At 34.2% G+C, this 22162-nt stretch overlaps 2 protein-coding genes across 3 annotated transcripts; both read left to right on the top strand.

The window, feature by feature from the left end:
- Positions 1–3563: 3563 nt before the first annotated feature.
- Positions 3564–18645, top strand: LOC145788814 (pre-mRNA-splicing factor ATP-dependent RNA helicase DEAH10-like). 2 transcript variants are annotated; one of them, XM_082893544.1, is made up of 13 exons: positions 3564–3954; positions 4034–4080; positions 5788–5868; positions 8566–8782; positions 9361–9778; positions 10239–10442; positions 11452–11612; positions 12265–12450; positions 14256–14487; positions 16695–16894; positions 17090–17224; positions 17612–17830; positions 18122–18645. In XM_082893544.1, exons 1-12 carry the CDS (start codon positions 3851–3853, stop codon positions 17805–17807), a joined length of 2181 nt encoding a protein of 726 aa, XP_082749670.1. In that variant the 5' UTR covers positions 3564–3850; the 3' UTR covers positions 17808–17830; positions 18122–18645. The 2 variants fall into 2 exon arrangements, with proteins under 2 accessions (XP_082749670.1, XP_082749671.1); XM_082893545.1 differs by lacking the exon at positions 4034–4080 and having other exon boundaries at positions 3609–3954.
- On the top strand, positions 6410–7924 carry LOC145801842 (uncharacterized). Its single transcript, XM_082893546.1, has one exon. The coding sequence runs from the start codon at positions 6818–6820 to the stop codon at positions 7790–7792; it is 975 nt and encodes a 324-aa protein (XP_082749672.1). The 5' UTR covers positions 6410–6817; the 3' UTR covers positions 7793–7924.
- Positions 18646–22162: the final 3517 nt, after the last annotated feature.

The raw sequence follows: 22162 nt of genomic DNA, 5'->3' as shown, positions 1-22162 counted from the left end.
TGCCAAGGAAAAATTCTATTTTTTTTTTCAAGGAATATGGCCTCCTTTTATACACCATGGGGAAGAGGGGAGGAGCCTCTAGCCATCAAGGCTGGCAACTAATGCTAACAAAACTGCTCAATCAATTTTGTAAAACTGATGAGCCTTAAATGTGTGAGTTATATACACATTTATGAGACAATTTTTCGTTCAACCATTTTTCTCCAACACATGAGAAATGTATGAAATATGTGTGAATTGAAGTCATGCACAACACAGTTACTACTAATATTTCTTGAAAATTACACAAAGGGTGGTCTTTCGGAAACAGAAACAATTCCTTTTCTTTAATTTTTTATAATACTAGCAGAAGTAGCAACATAACCGTATCGATTATATTGTACTATAGGAAAATTAATCTATTAGATATTACATATGAATTTATTTATCTAATTCTATGAGAAACATATATTATGTTTTAAGATTGCTATACTAATTGCATATTTAAATAAAATAAACAGATTCATATAATTAGATTAAAATTATGGAACAAATACAAAAAAAAAAAAAAATCACCAAATAATATAAGCTATTTTATATAGATTATAAACTGATATACATAAATATATATTAAAATAAAATAGTAAAGAAGCAAACCGAAACCTGTGTGATACCACAGTTTTCTTAAAATAGATTCGCTGTCTCACCGAGGGTGTTGGAGGTATAACAGCGTCTGTTTCTCAAGATATGACGGTTAGAAACTCACTAACACAGAAGCACATTCTTTTTAGCTCCGAAGAACTGACAATGGTAGCACTCTCTCACACAGGAAGAATATACTAGGAGCAAACTGACAGTATAATATGGAAGTCAAAAATTCTATGTAGAAAGCCTGAGGAAGAAAGTCTCTTTTTTAGCACAATAGGAGAGAGATGAGGGTTTTTTTTTTTTTTTATAATCTTCTTCAACAATTGCAAGGCTACTATCCTTACATTTTTTTCTTAACCAACATAACTCCTATTAATAGGATTTCTCTTCATCTCCATCATGGAGCATTCGCTATCACACTCTTCAACCACCATAAAACGGTTTTCATGATTAAACAATTTTTTATTCAATTCTTAAACCAAAAATCCATTTTTTCCCCAACAATTTGTACATAAACGACTCTGGTATCTAAAGATGAAACTTGAGTAATAGTGATATCAATATGGATGAAGATTTCTCATTTTTAAAACCTTTAGATCTCATTACAAAGGATGTCTATGAATTGCGACAAATGATATGTGTGTGTATGAGAGAGAGAGACAGAGATATCAATAGAAAGCTGTTAGGTTTTTATTCTTGGCAATCCCGTTTGACAAAACTCCTTTTAGTTGTACTTATTTTCGCACTTTTTATTTCAGTGAGGCTATGAGTGTTTAGATGCGAATCCAATCCGAATTGTGCCTTGTAGAGAAGTTTGTGATGTTAATGCTTTCAAGATTGCTACTTCGCTGATTATGACGGGGATCGAGTTGCCCGGTCAGCTCGTGGGGTCGAGGGGGTAGCGCCACGGCGGGGTCGAGGGGCAACGCCCCCGAAACAAAATGCAAAATTACATTCAAAGTTGCATGTCCGCCCTTGCTCGCTCAAGCGAAGGAGTTCTCGCTCGAGCGAAGGCTGCGTCCGTATAAAAACCTAAAAGAGATGATTTTACGTTCGAGCACAGGTTGTTTGGCTTGAGCGAAGCCACTTATGGAAAACACGCATTTTTGATTCCTCGCTCGAGCGAGAGAGTCTTTGCTCGAGCGAGGGAGTCTTCGGTCGATCGAGCTTCGCAGTCCCAGATTTCTATAAGTATGGGTTTCTATCAAATTTTAGGATTACTGCTCCAGATCTTCTTTTTGGATATTAAGGTTTATCTTTGGAGATATTTTGCTAGTTTTCTTTGATGTTTTGATTGAGTATTCAACTCATGGTTTTAGAAGTTTACATCAAAGGATTGTTTGTTTAATTCTATACAAAAGAGAGAGTTATTCTTCGGTGGATTTTGAAGAATACGAGCCTGAAGCTTTGGTGGATTCTGGAGTGGCTCATCGTCAAGACAATTCTGAGATGAAGACGGGGTTGGAAGAGACACATAGGGGTTGGTTCAATTCGGGCGTGGATTCGCTGGGTAATTGAGAGTATACCTGTGTAATTCCTTTATATCTTCTTAGTGGATTATTTTGTGGCTGTTGCTCGTGGTTTTTTTATTACAATTGGAGGTGTCCAATTGTGGTTTTTCCACGTAAAATCGTTGTGTCGATTTGTTATGATTGTTTGATTGAGATTGTTATTTATCGCTTAAAATTGATACATAATCACAAATCAACATTTAGGAGATTTCTAGATTTTTCAAAAGCTAATGGTGGATTGTCTGTTTCTGCATGTTGCCACAGGAAGATGAATGGGAGAAAATAACAAGGGGAATAAAAAAAAACTCTTTGGTCATGGTGGAGTCTAGTGGTGCTTGTGTAAGTAGAAAATAAGGAAATGAAGGAAATAAAATACAAAGGAAAGCCAAGAAAATGGAGTGTTAGAAAATGTTTGGCATGTTGTAACGGCATAAAAAAGAAAATTAAAAAAGAGAGATGGTAATAAACGCTTCGTTTGATTTAGTTTTAGAATTATAATTTGAGTGTAGAGTTCTGATTTAAGTGTAAAATTATAAATTCAGTTTTGAAAAGAAAAAAATTTGTTTGGTTATGAGTTTTGAAAAGAGTCTTTGAATTTTGAATTTTGAATTTTGAAAAGAGTTTTGAATTTTATTTTGAGTTTTGAATTGTATTTTGAAATTTTTTGAATTTAATTTTTTAAAATATTTAATAAAATTTTATTTTTTATTTTAAATATTTCATTTATTTTGTAAATATATATATATTTTTTAATATTTTAAACTCAAAACACAATTATGTACTCAAATTATAACCAAACTCTCATAACTCAAAACTCAATTTAAAAACTATTTTCAAAAGTCATAATCAAACACATAACTCAAAACTCACACACTACTTTCAAAACTCCACACTCAAATCATAACCATATACATAACTAAAAAATTAAAATATTTAAAAATATATTTATAAAATAAAATAAAATATTTAAAATAAAAAATATTTAAAATATTTTTTTAATATTTAAAAATATATTAAAAATATTAAAAAAATACAATACACAAATGAATGAAATACAATGTACATTAAAATAAATAAATAAATATTTAAAATATAAAATATTTACCCTAAAAAAATAAAATTAAGAAAAAATTTAAATATTTTAAAAAAAAATCCAAAAAATTTCAAAATACAACTTAAAACTCTTTTCAAAACACATAACTAAACAAATTTTTTTTTTTTTTAAAACTCAACTCAAAACTCATAACTCAAAATACGATTCTACGTTCAAATCATAATTATAAAAATAATTTAAAAAAAAAAAAACAATATTTTTTGAATTTTTTTAAAAATAAAATTTTAAAAATAGTTTTTTGAATTGAGTTTAATATGCTGTTGAATTATTTGTGTGGTTATAAATTTTAAACATCGCATTAATAAACCTCCACGCACATTAAAATTATTAAAAGTTATAAATTAGAATTTCAAAATAATTTTGTAAAATTAATGGGTCTCCTGTCCTGTCGGGCGAACTCCAATTTGTCTAGCCTTTGGAACGGACGGGACGGATTAATATAAACCCGTTTTCCGACCCCTGACCATCCATATTCCCGGTTAATTGTGACCGCGTCGTAAATTTTCGAATTAGGTCTTCGAATTTCTCAGTGTTCTCTCTCTCTCCGACATCTTCGATTCTGTTCGAAATTGCTGCTCTCTCTCTCTCTCCCTCTAAGATGCCGTCAATGGCTCCTGGCGGAGCCAAGAACTCCAACCAGAGCAATAATCAACTGAACAGTAAAGTATCCAATGACGATCGCAGGGCCGAATTCTTCGCCAGGTCTCATTCTTTCTGTTCGTATCCATTTTTTTTTTTTTGGTTTGATGTTTTCTACCTATTTATCTATGTATCTATCTAGGAAGCATAGGATTGCGCAACAGAGAAAATCACTACCAATCGCTTCAGGTATTAGGTTGATGTTTATAGTGCTTATGCACAGTTCATCTGCTTTAGAATTCTTCTTCTTTCCAAGTCCGCAGTTGCTTTCAATCATTGTACTGTTGTTTTGTTATTGTTTTCCATGCAATTGATATGAACCCCTTTTGGGGATTTTTATTTTTGAAACAAGTCTAATGTATGCATATATTTTTGGACAAATTATACCGGTGGTTTCTACAGTTTTAATTGACTCAATTTTGATCATTAATTTTAGATTTGCGCCAATTTAGGCGATATAGAAAATGGTCAGTTAGGTCTTGTTTGGGAATAGATTTTTTTAGTAATATTTTGGCTTTTTGGCTAAAATATGATGTAAAAAAATTAGTACGTTTGGGATGAGTTTTTGGTTTTTTACGAAAGGATAATACAAAAAGTAGAGAGACAAAGGGAATCTTTAATATTTTGATATAATTTGTTGGTTTTTTGATTTTTTTAAGTGATTTTTTGGCTTTTCGATTAAAAAAGTCATTTGCCAAACGAAACCTTAGTTGATTGAGGTTAGGTCAATGAATAGATTAAATTTACAATTTTACCCTTAAAATATAACATATGCTGCCCATGTGCACATTTTTGATAAGAAAAATGCTGATAATTTGACCAATTTGAGACCAAGTAAAAAATTGAGGGTGAAAATTAAGCCAATTGAAATTACAGAGAGCAAAATGACACAAGGGCCAAAGTATAAGAATTAGAGGTGTAATTTGCCCTATATTTTTTCATCCCATGGGGAGGGGTCGGGGGATATGAGTTTAAACGTGTGATAAAAATAGAAGAAGTTAGAGCAAGTCTAAGGTTAACTTTGCAGTTGGCACTGACATTTTTTTTTGGGAAACAGAGGACAGGGTTTTTAATTGTTTATAGTCATTTCTAATATTTGTTAGCAGACTTTTACTTATAAAGGAAAAAAAATTATTGCAAAATTTTTTGATGTTGCTGTACTATTTTTGGCCAGTAGTCATGTCATTGCAGGGGAGTCATTGTTCCTGCTTCATATATGCTGTTGGGTGTTTGTAAATGTTGTTAATAATACTAGGCAACCATATTGACGATTGAAGTTTCATTACGTTGCGGATAATGATAGAAGGCTGGCTCCTAAGATGGCGTATCACCCTACATAAAATCATTAGAAGTGTAAATAACCTTTAGCTTTCATTGTTTCACTTGGATTTAGTGCAACCTCTTTACCTAATGATGAAAGCAGAGATTAAACATGAAAATGCATGATTTCTTGTTGACTAGTTGAGCACTTTTTAGGATGTTGTCTAAGTAAATATTTTTGGTCATCTTGGAGATCAATTACATGGCATCTTGACGTATTTTTGTTTGGTAAATTAAAGGCCTATTCTAAGAAGGATCTCATTTTCTTACAGTTTTATTCAAGACTCTTTTGCTTGTTAATTTAACATGACACTAGTTTATGGAGGTAAATAGTTTATTAATCATTATATCCCATACTCTTCAATTTTTTGTTGACATTGGCAATGAAACCTAGACAGAATTATGAAGGTAAAATTACTTGTGCTTTTATGGAATGGTATTGAGAATTTAAAGTTCAATCATGTCATACATTGAGTTTATTTTTGCATACTCAAAATATGTTCTCTTTTCATATGGTTTCTTAATTTTGGTTTAGCATGCAAGTATTTGTTTCTCATATCATTGATGATTCCCTAGTTGAAAAACGACTTGTGGAGGAGGTCAGGAGTAACAATATATTGATAATTGTTGGTGAAACTGGAAGTGGAAAAACAACACGTAAGTTCTTATCCTTATAAGTTTTTGATTACTGTTTTTTAATTTCCTTTATTATTATGGTGGGTGTGTGTGTGTGTGAAGGAAAGATTCAAGAATGTTAAGTCTAATATGCTTTATGGTGTTCCATTTTATTGCATCATATAAATTGTAGGTTGGTGCTTTTCATATGCCATGACATGTTCTCTTTCGTGTTTTTTTTTTTTTTTTATTTAATATTATATTGCTTCTTCCACTTATCGGGGAAAATATATTTGTGTTACTTATTTCTTCCCATGCTTAAATATGCACTATACTTAAAGTTGTGCATATAAAATAGTTAGTAGTGGAGGAGTGCTTCTGGCATATTATGTGATCAAGGAATACTAACAAAGAAAAATGGCTACCACAAGCTATGGGGCAAAAACCAAGCCATGATATGAAGACAAAAGAAGAATAACAGCGAAAAATCTAGATTTTATTCACCAAAACCTTCACCTGATATACCCCATTATATGTGCATATAGATAGTTATATTAAAACTTGTTCTCTGAGGAAGATGTTAGAATTTACCACTCACCTACTACCTCCACTATCTTTCTCCACACCTACCACCTCCACTATACCACTCACCTACTACCTCCACTATTTTTCTCCACACCTACCACCTCCACTATCACACACTCCACTACCATCTTCTCCTCTATATATAGGAGTTGTAATATACAGAATAATATCAATCTTGTAATCCATCAATCAATAATACATCAATTTATTTTGACATGGTATCAGAGCTATAAGATTTAGGCCTATACTCCTCTCTTTCTGGCGGGCAGCCGGCCGGCAACCTTGCCTTCGCTGCCCGCTGGAGTTTTTCAACACATACCACAAACACATACCAGAAACTCTTTTTTCTTTGTTTCCTCATCTTCAACCTCTTTTTCTTCATTCATATACTATTCCATCGTTTGCCATGGACAAAGAGTACTTTCTCAGTGCTGGTGTGCACTTCGAACCATCGCCGGTGCAAAACTGGCAGTCTCTGTTTTCATCCCAGGAGATGAATTGCTCGCCGGAGCAATCTTTGGATTGTTTCCTCAATCCCACATGGGATAAGTCAACGGACCAGTACGCGAACTTCGAGTCTGCCCTGAGCTCAAAGGTCTCATCTCCCGCGGCTTCCAATTCTGCAGTGCCCTTCCCTTCTCCTCCCTTCCAGTATCCTGTCTTCCCATTTGGGACTAGTTTTCCTCTGTCCTCCGCCAATTTCTCAGGTGGATCTACAACTTATGTGGATTCCCCTTCTGGTGGTAGGTTTTGCTTCCCTGCCGGAAATTCCCAGTTATTAGGCCCTGCTGCTACAGTTTCATCCCAGTATCCAAGGCCATATGTTGTTAGCCTTCCTCCCGATGGTAGCAATAATATTGGTGTTGATAACAGTAGAAAATGGGCTAGGCAGGGTCTCGACCTCAATGTTGGCCCTGTAAGTATAGACATAGAAGGCAGAGAAGAAACATTACCTCTTGCATCGAGGCAACTTTCTGTTGCCAGTTCACAGGTGCTAGCAGAGGAGCAAGCAATGGAAAAGAAAATGGAAAAACGAGAAACCAACACCATCTCCGAAGAAGAACCCACAACGGCCCATGCCATCGCCGATTCATCACCCGCTCGATCTCCCAGTCCCAGTCCTAGTCCTCCTCGGGACCCCACACCATCGTTGCCGTCGGCTCGATCGCGGGCCGAATCATCGGTATCGTCAGATCTGCGTCATCGGACGTCTCTCAGCCATGGATCCTCCCCTAGGGAAAACCCACCGGAAAACGTGAAACCTCCGTCGCCGCAGCAGGTGGTGAACAGATTTGTGAGGGAAAGCAGCGTTAGGGTTAAGAATCTGGGGATTAGTTTTCTGCTTGCTTTCGTTCGCAGTGATGGCCTCAGACAAGAATAAAGTGATGGCCTCAGACAAGAATAAAGGTTGGGCTCTCGATTCCTTCTACCAATACAAAGAGGCCATACACACACCTATTTTAAGCGCCATCTATCCGCACCTCATTATTACGCATTCTCCTATCCTTTTTATGTATTTTCTTGTTTTGTTCCTCTCTGCAAACTCAAGTTGGTTAGTTTCTATCCTCCTTGAGTTTGCGGGGGGCTGTTAGAATTTACCACTCACCTACTACCTCCACTATCTTTCTCCACACCTACCACCTCCACTATACCACTCACCTACTACCTCCACTATTTTTCTCCACACCTACCACCTCCACTATCACACACTCCACTACCATCTTCTCCTCTATATATAGGAGTTGTAATATACAGAATAATATCAATCTTGTAATCCATCAATCAATAATACATCAATTTATTTTGACAGAAGATATCCTAGAAAACTTTTCTCAACTAGTAATAGCTTCAGAACCAAGTGACTTCACCCTCAAGTAACCCTAATATGGTAATTACTTAGACCCTAACTAAAATCCATGGCCATTAGAAACAAATCCAGGGACACTAACCCAATCCTGGACTTGACAAAAATTGATTGGAAACCCTAAAACTTAAATATACTAAATTTAAATAAATCAGATTTTTTTTAAAGCCCAACAAGTCATCCTTTGTGGAAAAAAAAACCACTCCATCTTGAGCACATCATTTTGTGTCCATGGGGCTTCCCTCTCTAACCTTTTATTCTTATATGGGCTTTTGTTTTGCTTCTTTTAGAGTTGCCACAGTTTCTGTTTAATGCGGGGTTATGCCATGATGGGAAAGTCGTTGGTATCACGCAACCTAGACGTGTTGCAGCTGTTAGCGTTGCAAAACGGGTAGCTGAGGAATGTGGTGTTCAATTGGGCCAAAGAGTTGGGTATTCCATTAGATTTGATGATACGACTTCCAGTTCAACAAGGATTAAATACATGACAGATGGATTGCTTTTGAGGTAATAAGTATTCATGACTTAATCGTATTATGTTGATTGTTAAGTCACCAAAATGTTTCTATATTAAGTCTGTTTTAGTTTGATTAGCATTTTCTGGAAAAATATTGCATATTTTTTGTAGCTTGTAGGTAGGTTGGTCCATTTAGATAGTCATGTCTAATGGGCAATAAAAATTATGTCACGGTTTTAAGCCTGAAACTTTTTCTTTGTGGTTAATTATTTGTTCTCTAATATTTTATCCCAGCCGGGAGGGTTAAGTTACATATTATGGGTTCAGTCTTCAGTGTAAGTGCCGAAGGATACCTCAGGCATCCAAGACATAGAGAAGATTTCAAGATGACCTTTTCTTCTCTGGGTTAAATGGATGTGAATACAAGTAGGGCAGCAGGTTTGAGAAAATAAGATAGTGACGGACTGAAGATTTTAGTACTATTGGAGGAATTGATGGATTTGTGGTGTTGAAAAATGGTATAGGAGGTCTGGATTATTTAAACTAATTATAGGGCTATTCACTTGCTGGAACTTTATCATGCTATCTTATTACATGCGAACTAATATGAGGTTAAATATACTTACAGGGAAGCGTTATTGGACCCATATCTCTCTAGATATTCAGTTATTATTGTTGATGAGGCTCACGAGAGAACTGTCCACACTGATGTCTTGCTGGGTTTACTGAAAAGTGTACAGAAAGTAAGGTCAGTACCTATCAATGAATGCCCTAATATTGACCATATGAAGGCTAACAACGGTCTGCTGATGGAGAAAGAAAATGATGCTCAACGTGCTAGTATTCTCAAGCAGTGTAGGGGCATAAAGCTCAGTCCATTGAAGTTAATCATCATGTCTGCTAGTCTGGATGCACGAGTTTTTTCTGAGTATTTTGGTGGTGCTAGAGCTGTTCATGTTCAAGGGCGACAGTTTCCTGTGGATATACTCTACACTCGTCATCCTGAGACAGATTACCTTGACGCCACTTTAATAACTTTATTTCAGGTTGTCAATTGAGCTTCTTTTGGTTGCTTCCAACCTATACACTCCATTAGCCCGTAATTTTTTTTTTCAACTTTTGTGATGTGCAACTGATACTGAGTTTGCTAGAGTCTAATCTTTTGCTCTTTTTCCAAATAGAATTTGGGCTACACAGGTCATTTGTTTTTTTTTTGTGGTGTGCATATCTGTGATTTTTTTGAAGCCTGTTTAGGATACTTTCACCTGGTTACTTGCTATGCAGTTTTCAATGTCTCATGTTTCTTTTTGTGATGGACGGACTGTAGTTTTTCAAGTCCTTTTTTCTTGCTGATCAAAAGGGCTTTCTTGGAACCTAAACATCTCTCAATCTTGACCTAAATCAATTTGAGTCTGCAATTGTTTTATTTGTTATTAGTTGTTGCCTGGCTATCCTTGTTGGCATTCATTCTTACAGTTTCATTAACTCATTTTGTCATCTTGGTAGATACATTTGGAGGAGGGTCCTGGTGATATACTTGTATTCTTGACTGGCCAAGAAGAGATTGAATCTGTTGAGAGGCTTGTCCAAGAAAAACTTCGACAATTGCCAGAAGACAATCAGAAGGTCAAAGTTTTGTCGATATTCTCATCCCTTCCTTCAGAAAAGCAGATGCAGGTCTTTATGCCAGCTCCAACTGGATTTCGCAAGGTAGATTGTTGGTGCATGGTAGATTTCTTTTGGGTAGGGGATGAGCGGATATATATTATTGTCATTATAAATGCCTAATTCAATAACGTTTATTGTAATTTTTAGAGGGAAAACAATTAATGGATCTTTATTCAAGTCTGTCTGAGTGTCATTGTAGTGTGATCTCCGTGGTTGAAGCTGATTCTGTAAATAATGGGATAATCTCACGCTGTAGAGGGCAACTTGTGATAAGAAATGCCACAATATTATTGGCAGTCATGCAATTGAAACTTTTATAGGCAACTATGCTTGTCTGAAGCCCCTATGAGCATGATTAATGAAATATCAATGGGTTGCTAACTTGCTATCAATAATTGGACAAAATTAAGTTATGTGAAGATTGAAAGAAGTCCATATCCTTGATCAGTGATTGCATGCCAAGTGCATTGACAATGATCTTTCCAGCGTAAGGTTTTGGTGAGTGCCTGCAACGTACCTTACTCTTCTGGTTACTCAAATGCTCCTTGAAGCATACAAGGGTGTTAAAAAGTACATCCAAGTGCATCAGGATGGCACTTGCTCAGAGCTAAAAACGGTTACTCTTGTATATTGCACGACTGTCACAGGTGTTGGTAGGACAGTCTGATAGAGTTCTCTGCCTTTTTGAAAGGGTGTCTCTGGTGTATATACTGAATCAGACTCTGCCTTATTGGTAGAGGTTGTCCCTAGTGATGTTTTCATATATTTTAAGATGCTTCTAATCCTCTAAAATACTGGATCATGTATATTGATGTTTAAGATGAAATATATTGTGATAATCCAATTAATGGGCACTCTTTATTTCTTTGATCACTATTGTTTTTTGTTGTTCTTTTGGTATTAATATTTGGATTGGGCATGATTTTCAATGTTGTACATTGTAAGTGCGAGCTATACTTGCATTTTGTGTCATCTATTTTGTTGCTGATGCACTGCTCTTAACAACTAAAGGTGTCTGTGTGTCTAAGCACCAGTTACATGTTCTGTTCAGGTAATACTGGCAACTAATATTGCTGAAACTTCTGTAACAATACCTGGAATCAAGTATGTGATAGATCCTGGATTCGTGAAAGCACGCACCTACTGTGTTCATACAGGGATGGAATCATTGAACATTGTTCCAACCTCAAAAGCACAGGCTCTTCAAAGAAGGTAGGCATACTGGACTATAGCTTACGGAAAAAATCTATTTTATGCTTTTTTTTTTATTATTTTCATTTATTATTTTAAGTATGTTTCTTATTCAGTATATCATATCTTTAAAACATTTAAAAATAATGAGTGAATTTTTGTGAATTCATTCAATAGTCCTTTTGTTTACTTCCACACAATTTTCACTAAGGCTCTGTTTGTTTTGAAGTAAAATATTTTACGCAAAAAATTATTTTTCTTGTAAATTGATTTTACACAAAAATGTTTTTATTTTTGTTTTTTGGCGTTTGGTTGACACTTGAAACAAGCACATTTTATTACCTAAAAGAGAAATTTTGATTTAATAGAAGTGTTGTTTATGAATTTTTAGTGAGCTAAGATACTTATTTAAAAATGCTAAATGTGTTGAAAAGATAGTGAGTGAGAGAGTCAATTTTGTAAAGATGGACTTACGGAATTTTTAAAGGTAAGTCATTTTTGAAAAAATGATGCAAAAATATTTTCCTTAAAAAATGTTTTACTTTTTGTTCTACCAAACAACGGAAAATGAGTAAAATAGTTTTAACAAAAACATTTTACGTCAAAATAAACGGAGCCTAACTGAAGAATAGATGAATGGATTTTAATCCTGTGCCTACTATATTTATTTCAGTGGACGTGCAGGCCGTGAAGGACCTGGAAAATGCTTCCGCCTCTATCCTGAGAGTGAATTTGAGAAACTCAGTGATTCCACAGATCCAGAGATTAGCCGGTGCAACCTTTCAAATGTCATTTTGCAACTCAAGGCTCTTGGTGTTGATGATATTATTGGGTTTGACTTCATGGAAAAACCATCAAGGTGAAAGAAATAATACAATGAGAATGGTTTAACACTTACGCGTTTCGCGATTGGCTGTTTGTGCATGCATTTTTTGATAAAGTTCTGATTATGTCAACTTTACTAGGCCCAATGATGGCTTTTTTGGGTTGATCACCTCATCTTATTTGCTTATGTACTTTGTGTCGTATTTAACTGTCTGTCTGGCCTCTTTTTTTTTTTTTTTTTTTTTTTTATATAACTATTTCAACAAAAGTCCTTCATTCCTTCTCATTTTTCTTGTTGTACTATCCAAACAACTTGATTGGAAGTAAAAAGTATAAAATGTTAGGAATACAACTAAAATGTTGTTAATTAAGCAATGATGTTAAAAAAAGTCAATTAATGTTTTTAGCTTATGAGGTTTGCAAAGCATAATTTGTATCCATCCATCTTATTGTAAAAGCTTGGATTAAAGCATGTTTTTTGGTCGGATTTGCTTTGATTTGTCTAATTATATTGCTCCTTGGTAGTGCAAATTAAGTTTTTTTTTTGGGTGAATAAGTGCAAATTAAGTTTTCATTGCATTTGCAGGAAGGTTTTATTGGGTTAATTATGATGCATATTTATGCCTACAATTTAGTGGAGCAATTTCTATAACCAGATCTAGGTACAAGGAGAGCAAAATAGATAGAATAAGAGAAAATTCTCATTCCCCACTTGAATCCCTTTGGCATCAGTGTGGGGGTAAGCTTGCATTGCACAACCTTCAACTTCTCTAAAACTTGTGTTTTCATATTTAGTAACTTAAAGACTTGGTAGCAAAACTCATAAAAACCTGCCAATGTCTATTAATGAAGACCAAATACCACAAATAACCTAAAATCTTACAGGCATACCAATATTGCAGTCCATGTTGAAAGAAAGTTTAGAAGATTATTAAAAGATCCTTGACTCCAAAAACATAATAACACATCTGAAAAACTGAAATAGAAATGTTTGACTTCAAACATAAAATAAGATTAAATTTGATTTTAAAAGTAAAATACAAGCTCCCAATTTGAAGCCACATAAATAACATGCCAAAGGCTTGGGCCTCGGGAACCTCTGTTCTTGCAGTTTGTACAGTTTGATAATGTACTGTAACTTGTCTCCATTAGTTATATTATTGTCCTCATTCGGTGGTAACTGTAGTTTCTTCAATGCTTTTATTTCTAATTTGATTTGTTTCCTAATTTGCCACTCAGGTATACGTCTATATCCTCGTGGCTGAGCAGTATAATATGTGTTATACAGTTTTTTTAATAATTTACTTGTTAATTGGATTCATATGACAAAAATATTCCTGACAAGCATCCCTATATCAATCGACATCGAGAAAAATTGCCTCTCAAATAATTTTGTTGTTAATTTGATCAACTTGACAAAATATTCCTGACAAGCACCCTTACATTAATTAACCTCATTATGATTCTATAGGAAACATCTACTTACCCTCTCCTTGGATAATTGAAGTGAGATAATGAAACTGGTTGTTTTTGGTCTAGAATGCAACAATATATATAGGCATAACGTTCTATTCATATTGGTAATTGTTCTCTTATTTACTTTAATCCAGTCTTCTTGATTTTCTTTGTTGTCTGTTAATTGTTAATCGTAATTTCTGTAATTATCTGTATATCATCCATCTTGTCTGCTTTCTCAAGGAGCCTACAATATTTACCAGAAAACTGCTGGCTTTTGACATTTGCTGAATGTTCATTCCATTTGCTGAATTTCATTTTTATGTCACAGAATAGTATTATATGGTTAAAGAAAATTTATCCCACTAATTGTCATTTGAACAGTGAAGCTGTTGTCAAATCATTGGAGTTACTGGTCTTGCTAGGTGCTCTAACAGAGGAATATAAATTGTCAGATCCAGTTGGGCATCAAATGGCCCGGCTACCCTTAGAGCCTATTTATTCCAAGGCACTTATCCTGGCTAGTCAGTTCAATTGCTTGGAAGAAATGTTAATAACTGTTGCAATGCTGTCAGTGGAATCTGTATTTTATAACCCTCGTGAGAAGTTAGAGGAGGTATGCTGCATGATCTTTTTCTAATGTATGTTGCTTGTGTTTTTGCAGCTGTTAAGTTTACACGATAAAGTGATTGTAAGTAATTTTATTTGCCAAGATCATCTGCAATAAATTAACCATCACTTAGTTGATAAATATTTGAATCATAATGTTCGAAGTTGGATACTTTATTTCCGCTGAGTTTGGTAGTTGCTTAAATAATTGAAGCAGTATATGGGGTAAGTGGAGGGTGGTTCTGGATTACTGTATCGTTCATGTATACCCATGAAGGTGAAAAAATCTATTAAACCACTATAAGATGAGTCATAGATAGGGACAGAACATGCTCATGAAATGACACTAGGCTGAAATTGTGATTGTTAATATCAACATGGAAAAACCCAAAAAACTAGAACTATGTTCCAACTTCCAGCACATTCATGAGACAGTGGAAGCCAACAGATAGGAGATTAGGAGAGAAAACTTACTAAGTTGGTTCGGTGATGTGCAACGAAGAACCATAACCAGATGAAACTGAGTGAAATGAATGGTGTGCTCTACTTTGAAGGAAATGCTAGAAGGGGTAGACCAATTGATGCAGAGTATAAGAAGGTCAAGGAAGGTTAAATTCAAAAAAGTAAAACTTGTTTGGTTTTGGTTTTCAGAAAACAGTTTTCAGAAAATTCTACTTTTTTATTTTCCTTATTTTAATGTTTTCAATTAATTTTTTTGATATTTTAAGCATTTTTTTAAAAATTTTTAGACACACCTAACATAAATATATTTAAAAAGTATAATATTTGTGAAAAAAAATCTTTAAAAAATCCTCTAAATACCAAAAAATACTAAAAAAATACAAAAATTTAGTACATTTTTTTGTATTCATTAATTTTTTAAAATATTTTTTCACAAATATTTTACCATTTAGATACATCTAAGTAAGGTGCATTTAAAGAAGTATAAAAATTGCTTAAAATTTAAAAAAGATTCACTAAAAACAAAAAACATGAAAAATAAAAAACTCAATTTTCAAAAAATTGAACTCAAAAAATTGAAACCAAACACACTGAAGATAGTTGGACATTGGCATGATTTCAAAAAGAAACTGATAGCAATCTTATATAATTATGTTTTTAGTATTATTAGAGTCTTATTTTATGATTATTTTTATATATTTTAGGATTTTTTAGTTAGGGATATTTTGGTAATTTTCATATTTGATGACGTGGCGTGTAGGGGTCACCCATGGGTCGTTTTGTGGGTAAGTTATTTAATTGGTTTTTATTTATGCTTCTTATTTGGTCTTAAATTGGTTTCAAAAGTCAAAATTTTAATAGTTTTTTATTTTGGAATTCTAGTTGGTTTAGGAAGTCTGTTAGTTCTAGTCATGTAATACTTCTTATTTAATGGAATTGGTATTTTAGAGAATTTCAAAACTTTGAAGCTTTATTACAAATTGTGAGATGCAATCAAACCCTATGTGTGAAGGGGTTCTAGAAGTGATGCTTAGAACTCTCTTCTTTTTCTCTTTTTTTTCTTTCTTAAATTTCAGCGCTTTTACAGCACCAGAACAGCTCCTTTCAATGCTGTACTACACCAATCTTACGTGAAAAAGGTAGTAGAAAGATGTAGCATGTAATTTATGTATTGAACTGTAAGTTGTGGCCTAGATAGAGTGGAAATTACAATAGGATTCATGTAGCCAACTGCAACCCCAAATAGTTGAATTTAGGCATTGTTGACTTGGGTTTGCAATTGGAATTGATGAACTACTATAAATAAAGACAAAGGGCCTTTTGATTCTCAGTCAGCAAGATGATTTAATGTGGAAATAAAAGTAAATCAAATTATGGTGGATAATTTTGAAGGGCCGTAATGGGTTGTCATCTATGTGGTTAATTATAAGGAAAACCTGGAGTAGGACCAATGATTTAGACCATTAATAGGCATGGATAACCTGGATTTTGACACAATTGTTATTGCAGCACAGTTTTGTTGAAGTTGTTATAGTCAATTCTTGTTGCCGTTTCTGCTTGTTTATTAATTGATTTGGGTTTTCTCAGCTCTTTCCACCTAGTTGATTTAGTTGATGTGATGCCTTCCTTTTGTTAATGCCTTTGTGTGTGGCACTCCATGTGTGTGTGTGTGTGTGAGAGAGAGAGAGAGAGAGAGAGAGAGCATTCAATTTGGAAACCGGAACTGTCCCAATTGATTTTCCCCTTGGCCAGGCACGAACTGCAGCGAAGTGCTTCTCAAGTCTAGAGGGAGATCATCCGACTTTGATTGCTGTATATCGAGCTTTTGATGAGTTCTCGGAAAAGAGCAATCTGGGGAACAGTAGAGAAAAAACTGAAAAAAATCTCAGAAAATGGTGCAAGGAAAATTTCATCAATAGCCGTGCCCTAAGGCATGCTCGTGACATTCACAGGCAAGCTACATTCTCCCCCTTGTGTTTAAAACAAAAATGCTTTGAAAACTGATCACTAAATAAAGTTTTTATAATTTATTGTTTACTTTCCTTTTTGAAATGTTTTTCACCTTTTATTTGACTCATGATATTCTCTGATCTCTATGATAGTGCTTCAAGAATTCTCAAGAGTTAATTCATTGTGCTTTCTTGCAGGCAAATTCAGGGAAATATTGAACAAATGGGTCTAGGTATTGCATCTTGTGGAGATGACATGCTTCAATTTCGCCGTTGCCTTGCTGCTGCTTTTTTCCTCAATGCAGCTTTGAAGCAGCCTGATGGTACATACAGGTACTGAAAACACTGTAATGAGTTTTAGTTTTTATCTGGCTGGTTTTCTTAGTTCCACACTATACTACCTTCTAACAAGGATAGCCTTTACTCTTTCATGTAATTCGTAAATATTTAATCATTTTTTTCCAGTTCTTTTAGGAACACTAAACCAATCATGGACAGAATCCTCACATGATACGGTTCTCACCTTTTTGTGGGTCCCACACAAACCTATGTGAGGGGTTGTGTGGTTTTGTGACAAGTTTCTGTGTTCATAGATTTATTCTTTTTATTCATCTTCACTAGCAAATTTCTTATATTGTATCTCATCTTTGTTATTAATCTGGAAACCCTCTTCCATATCTCCTTTTGTATGACCTCTCACAGTTACTTCACAAATGGCAGGGTTTTGTCAAGTGGTCAGGTGGTGCAGATCCATCCTTCTTCTGTATTTTTCCGGACAAAGCCAGACTGCATAATTTTTGATGAGTTTGTCCGAACTACTCATAATTACGTGCGCAATGTTACTAGAATTGATTACTTGTGGTTAGCTGAGCTCGCTCCTCAGTACTATACCTTGCAAGAGCAGGAGCAGGAGTAGAATTCATGGCCTTAATTTTAAGGGTAAGACAGACTTCTTATTATCATTTCTTTTTGCCTAGGTTCTAGCTTGGATAACCGTTCAATTTTCAGACTCCCAACTTGTTATATCTGAATGGAACCTGTGCCTCAAATGGAACGTTCAAACAGAAGCTGACTTCAAGTTACCTGTATAGGAATATATATATTTATTTTATCGACTAAAGTTTACTCATCTTCTATTCTACTTGAAATTTTCCTATCAAAAAGTTTGATGTACTGTTTATGTCTAGCAGCAAGAAAATGAGGGATTGAGGATAGGTATTTCTTTTGCAGATGATAGGTTGCTGTTTGTTTGGAGGGGACTTGTTGAATTGCATTCCGGTACTGGACTCCGATGGACTGCAATCTTGATACATCCATTGGGCTATTGTTGCAAAGAGAGCCTATGAAAGCTTAACTGAGTTTTAAAATGTGTTCAAGCTTGGTTTTATTTGCCTTACGAGCCGATCTCGAAGAAGTTTTTAATGAGCCAAATATAAGTCAAGTTCGAACAGTTTAGTTTGTTTTGCTTATAGCAAACCCGGTCTTGCAGGTAGTTGGTCACATATTTGATACACAATGCCTAATACTAGCTTAGGGTTGGTCACATATTTGATACGCAACGCGTAATACTAGCTTAGGGTTAGGGTTAGTTTTGGTATTGTAATGGGTAGTTTGTTCGATTTTTCGGTGTCCTTATGGGATTGTGATATTTTCCATTTCATATTTGTAATGGAGATGTTTTATTACACCATCTAATGGTGAGTGTAATTATCTTTTTTAATTTAAATTAATTATAAATTTACATTCTTATTTTATAACCATTAGATTTGTAATGAAATTTTTTCATTACATACATGAAATGGAGATGATCAAAGTCTTTCTTTATGTACTCTATTTCTTGTAGATATTGGAGCAAAAATACTGAGGAAGATGACGGTTGGAATTATTTCAAGAACCCAGTCTTCAATTAAATTAACAAAACTCATTTTGATCAAGAAAAAATGAGGAGTTATTCGTACATTTTTTTTTGGAGAAAAAAGAGTGACATTGTTTCAATTTGTTATTTACACCAAGTGAATTGCTAGCTTTATATAATTAAATAGATTACATATATATAGTTCAAAACTGATAGGCTATACAAGGAAATTATTATATAAACTATTAAGTTTTACAAGTGTTTTTTTTTTTTTTTAATCAAAAAATTTATAAATCTGTCATACAGTAATAATTTTTAAACTCATGTAAGTAAGAAAAAATTGTATAACATTAGTGACTATATATAATAGTCTTGTTTGCTATAAAAAAGATGATAGTTTTTATTATTATAATTTTTTAATTATTATTTAAAAAAATTAAAATAAAAGATAAATTTGCTTGGTGCAGTTTTTTATAATCCGTAAAAACAAAATAAAGAAACAAAAATTTGACTTCTGGTTAAATAAGCTATTATATATATATATTTTTTTGAAAGTGGGGTTTGCAGCGGGGTGGGGGTTTTGTAGACTTGTAGTAGAGAGATGATAGAGTATTGTTGAAAAAAATTGGGGAGGTGGTGGTCGGCCAGAATTGCTGAGAAAGGGAGGTGGCGGTGGACTATGTGGTGGTAGTGGAGGGAATAGAGGATGGTTGCCTGAGCTGAAGAACAAAGTAGAAAAGGAAAAAGAAAAAAGAAAAAAGAAAAGGTAAGTTTGTAATATGTTAGGGATTGGCAGTGTATTTTTTGTCAAACTAGTGGGGTTATTTGTATTTATACCAATTGTCAAGGGAGGTCAAAGTAATTTATCTTTGTTTCTATCACTCCATTTTTTCACTGCTGAATCTGCCATTGTTTTTATGTCAATCCATTTTGGATTGTGTCGAAATCTTTGGCTCAATAATTACAAATGTTGACTCTCAAGCTCAACCCCATCCTCATAAATGAAGCTTTAGTGCAGGATGGTTATGCATGGATTTTTTAGCTTCTCTATTGATCTCTTTAACAAGCTCTTTTTCCCCTCTCTGAAGGCTTTTCATAATTCTTAGGATAAATTACATTGACCTCGGGAGAGGTTTGGAGAGAATATAGTAAGGTTCACAAGTGTGGTATAATTATATTAGACTCTTGTAAAATTTTAACACGATACTTAAGACCTATTTTTTCAGTAATTTGTTTGTCGTGTACCAAAATGTGTATTTTATCTTATTTATCCTTCTATCTTCATGCCATCTGCATTAATTCTAGTCCCTTTAATTTGTAATTATATCAAAATTGTGAGACTTATTTTATTTTTTTCAAATCTCAGGAAAAGTTAAAGTAATTTACCAGTATTCTTATATTTGTGAGTCCGAATTCGATGCCTGATTACTCAGGGTTTGTTTCATTGTAGCTGCAGTCAATATACATAGCTCGTAAAGCAGTCTCTATTCCATTCTTGAGGGCTACACTACAGATATATCATCCATAGAGCTGCAATCAGACAATAATGTGCCTAGAGGATGGCAGCGAGATAGTGGTGGAATCATAGCTGTGGAAGCAGTGCATGAGCTTTTTACCGGGGATGGTCGTCATTGTTGGATTCTTCCCATTTTACAAGCACTCGAGTTTTTAAAATAAAAACTAGTATTTAAAATTGGTTTAATTTGTGGTTGTTGCAGGTGTTATGAAGAGATGGCACTTCATGAACTGCAAGTAGAGCAAGAGCAACAAACAATTCAAAACCTTTGTGATACTTTTCGATCTATTCTACGTTTATAGTATTAGTTACTCATGTTTAAGAAAGCTTATATGTAGAAGTTCTAGTAGCCCATCTTGTTCATGCAGTTTTTTTATGTGTAAAACATGTAAAAATTGGACTGCATAAAACAATATTAATTTGAGAAATAAGTTTTAAACTGAAATATGATTCAAAATTGCTCGAGTTTGATTTTAAAAAAAATTCCAAGTTGCCTTACGGCCACTTTTAACAGAAGTGCAATTTTAATTAAAATTGTAATTTTATGTAGCAATTTTTTTTTTTCTGTCATAATGTGCCGAATAATTGCAATATATTTATATTTTGTTATTTTTAAAATGGAAATTGCATATAAATGGTAAGAAAAAAATTGCAAAGATTTGGAGAATAAAAAAATATTACAAAGGACATAGAAGTTTCAAAAAAATTTGGGAGTTTCTATTTAGACAACAAACATATCTCCTCATACTTTTACTTTTATTTATTTTTTGTCATATTTTTATCCTTATCTAAAAGTACTAGAAGCACTCCAGTTCCAAAATTGAAAATACTATTTTCATTACACATGTTCCACAATCTCTTTTGTCTCTCCGCCTGCTACTTTCTCACCATCCCTTTCGAGATTTTCTTTTTCTATTGCACTTACCTCTTTTAAGAAAAATAATTAATTCTTCTTAATCATGCCATTATGAATGGAATTAGAGACTTTAATTAGGAGGATGTAGTATTTCTGGTCTTTTAATTGTCACTTTCTTCTTATAAAAGCGGTCATTTCTTTTGGGCGCACAGAGGTGAGGGTGGTGTAGGAAGGGGGGGAGGGGGGGGACATGGTGGTGGACTATGGGGTGGTAGATTTCGTAAGGAAAGAGAGAGAGAGATGAAAAAGGAAACATAAACCAATATGTTAATAAATTGAAGGGAATGAGAGATGTGGTTTCTTTACCACATGGGTTCTTGATTCATATATGATAATTTTTGAACAATGAGCTAATTGATTGGTCTTTTCCTCCTCTAGGTAGATTAAAGATGAACACGGATGGTAGCTCGAAAGGAGATCTAGGTGATGGTGGCTTTGGGGGCCTCATCTGTGACGCGAGAGGCATCTGGCTTTGTGGTTATTTCGAAAAGCTCACAAATTGTACTTGCATTGAAGCGGAGATTTGGACTCTATATAGGAGTTTGATGATAACTTTCGAGAAAGGCTATAAGAATTTTAGCATCGAGACAGATTCCCAATATGCTATTGATATACTAAAGGGAAACATTGATGTTTTTTCCCCTCTGAGAAGTTTAGTGGAGGATTCCAAGTTTTTCATTCGAAGATGTGGCTTTTCGATTCAACATGTCAAGAGGAGGGCAATATGAGTGTTAATGGTCTTGCTAAAATGGGGGCAAATCAAAATGAAGTGCTAGTTGTGATGGATGATCCTCCTGAAGAAATTCGAGGTCAATTAGTTGCGGATATGGTTGGTCAGAGTTATCTCAGATATCGTTCTGGGGACTCCTAACTCTTCTTTTTTTGTTTGTTTGTTTTGCCTGTTTGTTTTGATTTCCATTTCCGATGTACCAAAAACAAAAAAAAAATTGATAATTTTTGATAAATTTCAAAAGTGGTTTGTGT

Source organism: Camellia sinensis, chromosome 11, assembly GCF_055761805.1.
Source record: "Camellia sinensis isolate YWXY chromosome 11, ASM5576180v1, whole genome shotgun sequence".
Lineage (NCBI taxonomy): Eukaryota > Viridiplantae > Streptophyta > Magnoliopsida > Ericales > Theaceae > Camellia > Camellia sinensis.
Note: the sequence above shows the minus strand (reverse complement) of the source record. Positions and strands in the feature narration are given on the sequence as shown.

Bases quoted from the DNA above. Each gene is read 5' to 3' on its own strand.
- LOC145801842 (XM_082893546.1), top strand. From the start codon at position 6,818: ATGGACAAAGAGTACTTTCTCAGTGCTGGTGTGCACTTCGAACCATCG.
- LOC145788814 (XM_082893544.1), top strand. From the start codon at position 3,851: ATGCCGTCAATGGCTCCTGGCGGAGCCAAGAACTCCAACCAGAGCAAT. The intron at 12,451-14,255 runs GTGAAAGAAATA...TCATTTGAACAG, and splicing joins TTCATGGAAAAACCATCAAG to TGAAGCTGTTGTCAAATCAT. The intron at 14,488-16,694 runs GTATGCTGCATG...CCCCTTGGCCAG, and splicing joins CTCGTGAGAAGTTAGAGGAG to GCACGAACTGCAGCGAAGTG.